This window comes from Cyprinodon tularosa, unplaced genomic scaffold (genome assembly GCF_016077235.1).
Source record: "Cyprinodon tularosa strain WSP-4 unplaced genomic scaffold, ASM1607723v1 ctg8, whole genome shotgun sequence".
NCBI classification, from domain to species: Eukaryota; Metazoa; Chordata; class Actinopteri; order Cyprinodontiformes; family Cyprinodontidae; genus Cyprinodon; species Cyprinodon tularosa.
In genome coordinates this window covers 2,607,627-2,619,290 of record NW_024039562.1, presented here as the reverse complement: position 1 = coordinate 2,619,290, position 11,664 = coordinate 2,607,627, and the positions used below count along the sequence as shown (strand labels likewise).

At 35.6% G+C, this 11,664-nt stretch overlaps 2 protein-coding genes across 2 annotated transcripts; both read right to left on the bottom strand.

The window, feature by feature from the left end:
* Nucleotides 1-18: 18 nt before the first annotated feature.
* LOC119774070 (cytosolic sulfotransferase 2-like) lies at nt 19-5,798 on the bottom strand. The gene is made up of 8 exons (XM_038271378.1): nt 5,769-5,798; nt 4,025-4,166; nt 3,818-3,946; nt 3,640-3,740; nt 1,242-1,368; nt 1,064-1,161; nt 819-993; nt 19-155 (listed from the first exon to the last, which is right to left on the bottom strand). The coding sequence occupies exons 1-8, from the start codon at nt 5,781-5,783 to the stop codon at nt 43-45; spliced, it is 900 nt and encodes a 299-aa protein (XP_038127306.1). The 5' UTR covers nt 5,784-5,798; the 3' UTR covers nt 19-42.
* Nucleotides 5,799-6,132: 334 nt separating this feature from the next.
* On the bottom strand, nt 6,133-10,883 carry LOC119774108 (cytosolic sulfotransferase 2-like). Its single transcript, XM_038271461.1, has 7 exons — nt 10,744-10,883; nt 9,689-9,827; nt 9,491-9,619; nt 7,788-7,888; nt 7,591-7,686; nt 7,077-7,251; nt 6,133-6,987 (listed from the first exon to the last, which is right to left on the bottom strand). Exons 2-7 carry the CDS (start codon nt 9,825-9,827, stop codon nt 6,875-6,877), a joined length of 753 nt encoding a protein of 250 aa, XP_038127389.1. The 5' UTR covers nt 10,744-10,883; the 3' UTR covers nt 6,133-6,874.
* Nucleotides 10,884-11,664: the final 781 nt, after the last annotated feature.

The following is an 11,664-nucleotide window of genomic DNA, read 5'->3' as shown; positions in this document are numbered from 1 at the left end:
TTTTTATTTGTGTTCAGACATTTATTTTGCAGTGTAGATTAGCTATAGAACCATGCGAAAGAGAAGATCGGTATTTTTCATCTTCCTCTCATAGTCCTCATTAAACTCTTCATCCTGTTTAACAGTGAAGTGATTCTTCCAGTCACCAACCTTTCCTGAAAAGGAAGAAACAGCAAAATGATAACAGCATGATATTACAATTTTCAGATTTATTGATTACTTTTTCCCCTGCATACACCGGATCTCAAAAATGTATACTCCTAGACATTTTCATAATTACACATGTAACTATGATAATGTCATAATTATTTCCACCTTAGATGGATGATAAACCCTGTATATTTTAACTTAAAAAAAAGTAATACTTTAAGAATTAGTTTGCTGCAAAACCTTCTGATTGATTTTTAGTATACAGTTTTTTTTTCCAGTTTACACTCGCCATCAATACAAATTACTGTAATTACAAAGTTTGCCTGTTCTAATGAGACAAGCTCACATTTGTATGCTTTGGCTAAAGCCCTAGCTTACAGATGTGACAACAATCTTGTTTATTCCCAGGAACTTTGAACTGAATCTCCTAAAATCAATTTGGATGAACATGTTACATTCTGATATATCAAAACTGATCAAAGAAATTATTTGTGAAAATCAAAAAATTCTGCATCCCTTAATGAACACCATTGAAATCATGCAGCATTCCAATTGCCATGCACCCAGTATCATTGAGAACAATTTATTGCATTAAAAACTGGAGATTTTAGTATTTCAAAATCCACTTTTGGAAAAGCTTTTGAGACTGGTAGGAACATAGATCTGACCTTTGCGCATGAAAGGGGAGATCTTAAAATCAAAGACTTCATCCACCGAGCCATTGGCCATTTTGTCGTGCTTCATGTTGTTGAAGTTAGACTTTTCTGTTACTTCTTTCTTCAGGTCTGCGCAGGGAGATAGTTCCAGGAAGGAGCAAAGCCGGCTGATTTCTTGTTCAGTATCCTACCAAAGAATGTCACTCCAACGCTGTGCTTGTATATACATTCTGAAAAAATGAGGCCTAACCACCCACCTCGATTAGATCCTCATAGAACAAATACAGGATATTAGAAGAGGTCTTTCTCTTCTCCCACCAGCCTTCCACATGGTCATACCAGGAACCAAACACCACTGAAAGGTGAAAGAGAGTCGAATCAAAAGCAGCAAAGTTATATTTATATTTCCAGTTATTCTTTAGTTTGTTAACTTACTTTTGCCATCCATGAATCTCTGCAGGTAACTGCCCCAATCACCAGGCTCTGGTTGGGCTTTATTCATGCGATCAAAATGAAAGTATGAAACAGCTGAATCCTTTGCATTGCGAGCTACATAGATTATCTGTAGTTAAAAAAAAGAAATACAGGGAATAAAGACTGTTGCTGTATACAGGGGTGTGTTGAACAAACATAGCATCTTTTGTAGTGGCATATAGATATTCAACCTTTAATATGTCTACATTTGATAAGTGGAGAAAAATCAAACTCTAACATTAAAGTATGAAAATGACAATAATTTTTCTACAAAGTAAATTTACTATGTCTGTTTAAAGATAGCATAGAGAACCATCTCTGCTTGCCACTCTTCAAAATGTGAAGGTTTGTCGCAGGTTTAGCCTGCCACCCTGCACTGCAGGAAGGCAGGCCTCCACAGCTCTCTGTTGAAGAACAAGAACAGTCTGTGGCATCTTATGGTCTTCATGTAAACAATTTTTAAATGCTGTGCAAGAGCCAACAGGATGTTTGGCAAGCATCCTAGAAAAAAACACTTTCTTTTCTGCTATTACAGATGTATATTAGCAATAACTGGAATTATTTAGAGGCACCATTCCTATTAAATAGGAATGGTGAGCTTGGTGATCTTGGCACTGATGACTTTGGGCTCTTGGACCTCTGAACCTGCACATTCCTGTTCTGATCCGTTTTCCTGACCTGGCTTTGGAGTCCTGGACCTCTGAGCCAGCTTGTTTATGTTCTGATCTCTACCTGACCTGGCTTCGGACTCCTGCATGTTCTGCAGGCCTGCAGTATCTGGGATATGTGCCCACCGCATCTCATTGGCAGCCTACCGGCTGGATCCTACCTCCTGCTTTGGCTATGGACTGAACTTGTAAACCAGGTTAGTGACTCACATTCATAATCTTCCTCCATTAGATATACGTGGTCACTAACCTGCGTTTTTCTCCTGCCGAGTTTCCTGCCTCAGCCGCCTTAGCAATAGCTACTCCAATCCGCCTGTTTATTTTGATAAACGCTTTTGAGTAATCCCACTGTTCCACTGTCTGAGTCTTGACAGTGCTTTGTTTAGATTAACGTTCTTATTGACATTTGAGCAACAAGCAGTCCAAAGTTGTCATGGTACTATAGATAAATAGTTGGAAAAACATCTAATGCTCAATTTGAAGTATGCTTGAATCAGTGGCAGTGATATTATCTTCTCTCTACTCCCCTTTAATCAATTAAATGAGAAAATTAGATGGGCTAGGTTAAAATACTGTGCTGCACCTCACAGGACCAGGCAGGGAAACATCAGGGACGCTACCCTGTACTTGTTTTCACCAGAAACAGTTGAAAATATGTTAAGGACACACCTGGCAATATTTGTTTTCCTATTGGTCGTTATTGGGGTCGCCCATTTTAATGTCATCCTGGGAAACCCAGAAATTCACATAAGAAAGCCCAACTGGGTGGAGAACATGTAATGTTGGCTGCTTATTTATTTTTTTTTATCCCATGGTATTATCTTACATTTTGGACCTTTTGTTTCTGTTTAAGTTTTTATTTTGTGGGTATTCTGTGTTGTCTAGATTTAGATAATTTTTTTTATTATTCTTAGTTTTTCTCTCCTGGTTATCTCTTATCTTCAACATTTTTGGTATTATTTATTACTTGGTCTAGTTTTAATTATATTTATTCTTTTTCTTATCTTTAGGTTAGGTTTTCCATGGTTTCAGTAATCTCCAGTCCCTTCCGTATCCTCTAGTTTTTCCCTTGGTCATACCTTATTTTTTAGTCATTAGTTTTATGCTGTTGTTTCTGGTTATTCTATGTTGCCCCCTAGTGTCCTTTCCTTTTCTCCTTAGCTCCTTCTAGTTACTCTGTCTACACCTGCTTGTTGATCAGTTCTGGACTATGGATTTTGTAATTGTTGTAATCTCTACCTCTTCTACTCTACATTTTGGTCTACTACAACATACACCAACATACACCAACCCTGACACCACAAGCATAGGAAATTCTTCATACATGCAGCATGAACTCCTTAAAATACTCTAAATTGTTGAATTATATCATATATAAATCCAAAGTACCCTAATCAGTATTATATCTTAGTACCCAGTAGTACACAGTAAGTCATAAAGAAAAGCTTTGGGTGTGCCTAAGTGAAGAGAGCACTGGAGGACCATGGACTTTGGACAATCTGGGAGCGATTGTGCAAAATGGACGAAAATCCTTCTTCCTGTTGGCTATAACTTTGCAAAATATTAAAGGAGAAGACTAGGTGTTGTCCCATTTTTTACATAAAAGATATCTCTCATAGTGGGTTTTTTACATATTGTCACCAAAGGATGCAATAAAATATAGAGGGATTTTTATCTGCAAAACAACAAACCTTGGATTTTTGTTCCCAGAAGGATTGGGGAAGAAACTGGACTGGCAAGTGCGTCTTGATAATGCGTGGAAAAATGTTTAATGAATTCAGCTCATCCACTCCTGGTACAAAAACAAAAAATAAAACATTTTCTATTGAAAATTTCAGAATTTAAAGTCACCTTTTTAGATAAATTTACCAGAGGGGAATCCAGGTATGCTGATCTCCAGAAACGGCACTCTTTCATGAAGTGGAACAGAGTTTTGTCGGTTAGGTGATGTCTTGCCAAAGTACAAGAGGTCCAAGATGTAAGAGACCCATGTGTTTCCTTAGAAGTACAAAATAAATAAATTTATATCATAAACTGTAGCAAATTTCAACTCCAATGGTGTATTGAAACACCCACCTGCTTTTGGATAGCTCACCAGCACAATATCATCTGGCCTCGCTTTAAAGCTCTGTATGTTAACCCAGTTATCAGTGAAGTATTTGGTCATGGAGACTCCATGGAAGTCAAACAAAGTAGGTCGTGGTGGCAACTCCATCTGCTGGGTGTTTAATTTAACTTTTCAGGTAAGGCTAAACATTTTCTGCACATAAAACAAATCAAACCACAGCTGAAAGAATCTGACCTGAAAAACGGTAGAGAAAATCTTGTAAGACACCTAAATTAATAAAAATGAATCAACCAAATAAACAGGAAAAAAGTGCACTGCCAGAGCAAGGCAGGTATTTAAATTAGCCTGTTTTTAAGTTTTTTACAACCCATAAAATATTATACCCGGATTAGAGCTGGAGGTGCAAGCGCTTTCTGTTTCTTAATATCCTAATATTTAAAAAATGCCATAAATGTCCCCTCAATGTGTGTGCAGATAATGTCCTTACTAGTGAAAAAAAACAGCAAAATGAAACTGCCGCCTTGTTACTGCTCTGAAAGAAAAAAAAGCCTGTTGACTAACTCTTCTATACCTTAATGCAATTTGAAGGTATAGAAGTGCTCATTTTCATGCCTGCTTATCATACTTCTATAAAAATAAGTTGAAAGAGAAATTGACTGAAAAAGAACTCTTCCAGATTAACCACAATTCAAAAAAACTTAAGATATGGTCATCAGAAGAGAAAATAGAAGATAATAAAAATAAAGAAGAGTAAAGTATAAAAAAAAAAAAAATCTTGTCTCTATTATTAGTAGTTAGATTGACATGCAGGGACCCATGAAAAGCCATTAAAAGGCATGATAAACCATGCACACTTGACATACAAATACAAATACAATCTACTAAAAAAGTGTAACTTTAATCATCTTATAGTATGTTATATATATATATATATATATATATATATATATATATATATATATATATATATATATATATATATATATATATACAGCTTCTGAACAGTTCAAAAGAAAAATGTTTAATAAGGAACAGTGCATTAGCTTACCTGAATGATTGCCTATCTGCGTGTGGCTAACATAAACAGTGCAAAGTCAGCTTCTTATCTAAGCCCCATCCTTTTTCATTTGTTATCTCACTGTTTAAAGGTATGTTTCTCTGGGGCATATTTTTACAGACCATAAAAATGTCCAGCAAAACACAGTTTTGACAAAAGTATGTGTTTGTTTTTCATTGTTTTTGTTCCGGGCTACATGAACTATGTAATAACCAATTAACTACATTACATTTAATAAAATATTATCCAACCAAATGTTTTATCTGTTTTATCAACCTCCTTGAATTTTCTTTGGGAATTGGCTTGAGCACATTCCAATGGATCTCTCTTTTTTTTTTTTTTTTTTTTTTTTTTTTTTTTACAGAGATAGCTGTTTGACCATGAATATCAGCTTGTTTCACACTTCACACTCATTTCACACTCATTTGAAGTCCCAACACAGCAAGTTGGACAGAACAACACATTTTTATTAAAATAAATAACATATTTGCAGCAGTACCAGGTTGGACAATGAATATGATGTAATTGCAATGCACAAAACATAAATGTCAAGTACTCATAATAGTAAACAGATTAGACTCTTATGGTTTTAGATCCTTGTGTAAAAAGGTCTCAAGTTGATCGTCTGAGATTTTTGGGTCAAAGGACAAGCGGTGCGAAACAGCTGAAATTCTCTCTTTCACATCCATTCTTACCCTGTTCCAGATCATTACAATATCATGCCTTGTGTCTGAGTGGACTCATCTCTCTAATAAATTTCCGGCTTTCAGCAAACAGGCAATCATAAGCAGACCACCTTCTTAAAAAAAGTGTTCTGCTCAAGGGCCAATGTGGTGAAGCTCCATTGAAAAGTTGTTAGATCTTTACCAGAAAAATCTGTGTCTTCCAGAAACATCAAGTCCATAATCACTGCAGAACAAGTTGGCATCCTCAAATAAAACATTGCACCTATTTAAAAAGAGTGACACAATCTGTAGCTGAACTGATGAGAATCTCAGCCTGCAGAAGTCTGCAGGTGTTTGGGCTTTGAGTATTCTCTTATCTTCAGTTTATGTTCTACCAGTTTTTTTTTTTTTTTTCTGTTAGCTTCTTAAGTTTACTTTTGTGTTCTGTTCTTTGTACATTTGGATTTTATTTTTATCTTAGATCTGGGATTACCCCATGGGTTGTCTTTCTATCTCTGCTTCTTAAGTTTCCTTTTGGTTTATGTGTCATTTCTCCACATCTGCCCCAGTAGTTTCTCCCAGATTCTTTTGTCTTTTTATTATGTTTTATTAAAGAACACTGTTTTTTCAGTTTAGCCTCTGTACTCAGGGCCCTCCTACAAACCAAGACATGACAGTTAAGCCTCTCTTTGTAAAAACAGTAGTAATTATTCGTCTTATTATTATGATATCTACTTCACATTAGGGGACATTGAAAGGCATGTTATTCCACATTTTAAATGGTTTACATTCGTCACACAGCAATGTTTTCCACTGGTTAATTGTGTTTCATGTCTTTTAAACAACCTCTTCTGGACAAACATTATCCCTTCCAGGCCTGGACAGTCGACAGTCATTAAATGAAGAGATCAGTTCTTCACAGGGTCAAACTAGAGACAATCAGTTGAGATAACCATGCCTTTCATACAATGGAGCTATTTACAGTATTTAAAAAGCCCTCATGTTTTTTTAGAATGTAAAAGTAAACCAAAGCATATACATAAAAAAATGTCCAAACTACACAGAAATGTCACAGGTGAGATTTGATCCTTTGATTTTCTTCCAGTTGAGATGTTTTGTGACATAACACAGGATCCTTATATTTCAGTTCGAAAGAACAGAGCAGTGTTCTTCATTTTGTTCTTGTAGTCTTCGTCAAACTGTTCATTCTGGGATACGGTGAAATGGTTCTTCCAGTCTCCTACAGTTCCTGTAAATAATAAAGGATTAAATCAATCATAAATTCAGCTGAAGCTAATCAAATTGGATTGGACTTTTTCTGTAAATCCTTTCACAAACCTTTCCTCATGAAAGGACATACACTGTGGTTCATCGTTGGGACAGTGGAGTAGTTGGTTATTTTGTTTTCTTTCATAGTTTCAAATGTCACCTTAGATCTGACATGTTCCCTCTGCTGAGCTGTCGGAGACAAGCCCAGAAACGAGCACAGTCTGTTGATTTCTTTTCTGGAGTCCTATGAATTATTAAAAAACAATTATGCAGACTACTACATGTTAATAAAAATAAGAAATTGAAGCCAAGGTACAGTTAGAGAAAAAGAGAAAAACAATACAGAGATGGTAAATTTGGGTATTGATTTAGGAAGCAGAATTTTTTTGTAATTTAATATGATAGTTAAAAATTAAGAAAAATAAATGGTTGTCTTTGCATGCTCTGAAATATATGTTGAGATCAAAAATCAGTGCAGTGCATTACAGACGGAAAAATCTTACAAGCACATATTAGTGCAGTGATTTAAGGGATGAAATATTTTAATGTAGGTAGAAAAGCTGTGTGTTGGATTTTTTTGTTTTTTGTTTTCCCCTGGTTCTGGCTGGATATGATTCATGCGTCCAAAATGAAAATAGGAAACTGCACTGTCTTTTGCATTACGTGCCACATATACAATCTGGTAAAGCAAGACAAACAAATTAGCTTTATCTCTGTTTTTTTTTTTTTTTTTTTTTTTTTACAAATGATGTACATATAGTGCAAGAGTGGGTGTTTTACCCTACTGCGCTGCTCCCAGAAGGATTTAGGCACAAACTGAACTGGTAGGTGTGTTTTAATGAGACGTGGAGAAGTAGGGAGCTGGTCTGCCAAATCTTTACCTTTATATGGAGTAGGAGATGTTTCAGCTAATTATGTGCATAATCAGATATGTTTAGATTCTGCAGTTCACAACGGCTTATTTAAAAAATAAAACTGAGTCTTTAAACAATTTGTTGGACAGACAGATCAAAACAAAGATTCAACTTAATTAATACACTAAATTATTAAAAATTGGAAGTACAAAGTGTTAATATGTATTAATTTGCTAAAGAAACAGTGAATCCTTCTTTAAAGCTCTTATTAAAATAATAGGTGACTAAAATCAGACCACTTGCTGTGACCAGTGCTTTACAAACAATAATCCATATATAAATATAAAGAACCAATGAAAAACAAAGAAACAAACAAACTAATAGTTTTATAATGCAGTTTCTGGAGAGAAATAAATTATGAAACCGAATGTAGCCTTTCACGTTAGGTTTGCATTATTAAACCTTTTTACTCCCCTTTCAGATTGACAATCATATTTCTAAGCCAGACATATTTCACTTGGTGTGCTCATTAATTAAGTAATTAAACAGAGGGTTGAGACTTAATAATTCCCTACATCCTTAGAATTTGTGAGCTGGGTAAGGGACTTAAAGAGGCCTCAGAAGAATATGAAATCCCTCCTAAAGAAGTCATTGTAACTTGCACAGAGATTTTCCACTATACGCTCCTTCCTCATGCAACAGGGAGTTGAACTCAGGTCCTCTGTATTAAAGATTTCCCTCATAAAAACAAGTAAGGCAATTAAACTGATCCTACATGCAGCAAAGCTCTTCAATATCCCACAAAGTGAGGAGTGGGGACTTTTTACTTACGGTAGTCTATATCAGAGGCTTGCTGTGGGGTACAAGCAGTACATCAGTAAATAACATTGCATAATATTTCAGATGCTAACTATTTAGTTAATTGACCTTGAAAATAAACACTGTCCTCCACAAATATTGTTACATAGTGAAGCTATGTACATGGTCTTAAAATAAGATAATTTTTCATTACTGATGGATTAAATCACCAAAAAAAATCATCAGTTGAAGTACATTTATTCCTATATATTCCTCTTATTTTCCAGGTACCCTTTACATTTTAACCTTAAAATAGAAATTGTTTTTGAGATTTATAATGTTGAGTTATGGGGAAATTTCATATCAATTTATAATTTGAATTCGTATAATGTGTACACTGCTGTATCATTTCACTTAAGATCTAGTATCTCACAGGTTTTATATACCGTATATCCTTTTTCTTACACTACCTGACCTATGGTTTAAGCTTTTATTTAACTTACGGTATACAGCGCAGGTGGAAAGTAAAGAGGGGATATTGTAGTTGACTCAATGTGGTTGCCACAGCAAGGAACTCTTCTCGTTTAACAAAACATTCAGCTTATTTTAGCTTCTTGCCTTTTAATAAACAATGGATGTGTGTGGAGCTTCAAAGCTCAGGAAATCCTAGGAATAGCTACTGGCCTAATATTGTCTATATCAACGGTCATGCGAATAACTGAAAGATTAAAAAGAAGCTGCAAAGGTGAGCCGTTGTGGCAGGATGATAAAATCTAAAAAAAAACTTTTAAAGGCCAGTGTTACTGAGTGGCAAGGCCTGAAGCACTTAACCTGTGGGTCGATGAGGTACACAGATCTCCAGGAAAGGAATTTTCTCATGCAGAGGAACAGAAGAACGAGAGTTGGAAACTGTGTCCCCAAAGTAGAGAAGATCCAGGATGTAAGAAACCCAGGTGGTTCCTGCAATAGAAACACGAGCTCAGTTAACAAAGTTAAATCGGGGTAAAGGTTCTGTGTATCTGAGCTCACCTGCTTTAGGGTAAGTTGCTATTAGAATATCATCCGGCCTCGCCTCAAAGCTCTGAATATTGTCCCAGTTGTCTGTGAAGTATCTGGTCATGGAGACGCCATGGAAGTCAAACAGAGTTGGTCGAGGAGGTAATTCCATCTGTGAGGTCAGTAAAGCTTTATTTTTTGCTCATTGCATTTTAAGTCAATAATAACTAAGCCACATGTAATTCAAGATGCATCATAAATGAATAAGAAAACTCAAAAATGAAAACATTTCAACATTTATAGACATCTCAAACTATGGTATAAAAATGTCAAATATCAAGATTAGACAATGATTGTCTGAACAAAAAGACAGATTTAATTATATTGAGTGTTAATTTAGAAAAAAAAAAACTTTACCGACCAATCTGATCTTTGTAAAAAAAAGTCACATAATTCTCCAGATTAATAGTGCCATCTGAAGCAGCAATGTTTATCATTGAACTCTGACCTTAACTAAGGAAGCAAAGCAGCATCTACTGAAGGTGTTCTGGCTTGTTTTTGACTTCCAAAATAATGTGTATTAATATTGGCAGCCACATCTGAGAATGTTCTTCACTGCTCTATGTTTTATCCAGTCAGAGATTAAATAGCTCTCTGTAGTTGTCTGGAGGTCAAAGTCCGTATGTCTCTCTGTCTCAAAGCTTTTTATGAACAGGTGTGTGATAACTATAAATATTCTGCTGTGTAAAGTCTAAAGTCTAAGTAATAAAATCTAAACGGAGAAACATTATGAACACGAAAACTTGATGAAACACACCTGCTCTGTCTTTCTGATCATATCATATTACATTCCTTACTGGTAATGCTTGACTAACTCAGCCAGTCTCCATTTAGTAACTAAATGTGTGCCTGCACCTTGTAGCTGTTTATCTCTGTAAGGAAAACATGGGGGATCTATCATACAGTCATTCAATGTTCAGGTTCATTAGATATAAAAAAAAAAATTCTACCCCATAAAATGACATTTTAAGGGGTAGAAAATAACAAAATTACATTTTTACCATAAAGGAAAAGAAAGCGACACTCACCTGGTCAGAACCGCAATCTCTCCCAGTATAATCGGGGTGAGAATCTTCCAAAGTAAAGAAATCAGCTTATTGTGCAATTCTGTGGTGCAACATCTTTCACAACTTCCTTTCGCCTTTTACAGCTGCTTTTTGTGTCTCTGCTTGTGTCTCCTTGAAGCCCAGTCGGCCTCGGCAGATGGCCGCTCACACTGAGCCTGGTTCTGCTGGAGGTTTCTTCCTGTTAAAAGGGAGTTTTTCCTCTCCACTGTCGCTACAAGCATGCTTAATGTAAAGGATTGTATTTGAGTCAATGAGTCAATGCAATCAACTGGTTTTCCTTAGATAGAAAACTTTATTTCAATTTGACTGTATGATCTGGTTGAACTGTAAAGTGCCTTGAGATGACGTGTTGTGAATTTGGCGCTATATAAATAAACTGAATTGAATTGAATTGAACTTCCTCATTTTTATTGAGGCGTTTATTGTGTTCATTTAAATTTGTGAGCTATGGCTGGACATTAAAGGCAGATTTGATTTTCTTGCTCTAGCAACACGTCTGTGTGATCCTTGAGACTCTAAGTTTTTTTTTTTGTCTTTGCTTTTTTATTTTGGTTATATTTTTTCTTCTTTGCCTAAATTACTTCCTGTTCTTTCATAACTCGTTTTTTTCCTGCGCTTCATTGAATTTTCTTTTTTTGACTGAATATAGTTATGGCTTTCTAGTGTGTATCCATCTTTCTAAATATAGTTTCTCCAGCTACCTCCTTCTGCCACAGCAGTATCAAAGCCTTTCAATGGTTTCATTTCAAATGGGATTGGCTCAATGTAAAAGAGGAAATAATGACACTGACATTCAAAACACTTCAAACTACAGCCCCACCTATTCATGCACTGGTACAAAGATCAGTTATGCATTAACATTTGCATGCAAATTCAAAAAAA

Bases quoted from the DNA above. Each gene is read 5' to 3' on its own strand.
- LOC119774108 (XM_038271461.1), bottom strand. From the start codon at position 9,827: ATGGAATTACCTCCTCGACCAACTCTGTTTGACTTCCATGGCGTCTCC. The intron at 7,687-7,787 runs GTAAAACACCCA...TTGCTTTACCAG, and splicing joins TCTGGGAGCAGCGCAGTAGG to ATTGTATATGTGGCACGTAA. The intron at 6,988-7,076 runs GTTTGTGAAAGG...TATTATTTACAG, and splicing joins ATGTCCTTTCATGAGGAAAG to GAACTGTAGGAGACTGGAAG.
- LOC119774070 (XM_038271378.1), bottom strand. The intron at 3,741-3,817 runs GTAAATTTATCT...TTTTTGTACCAG, and splicing joins CATACCTGGATTCCCCTCTG to GAGTGGATGAGCTGAATTCA. The intron at 1,369-3,639 runs GTTTGTTGTTTT...TTTTAACTACAG, and splicing joins TCTGGGAACAAAAATCCAAG to ATAATCTATGTAGCTCGCAA.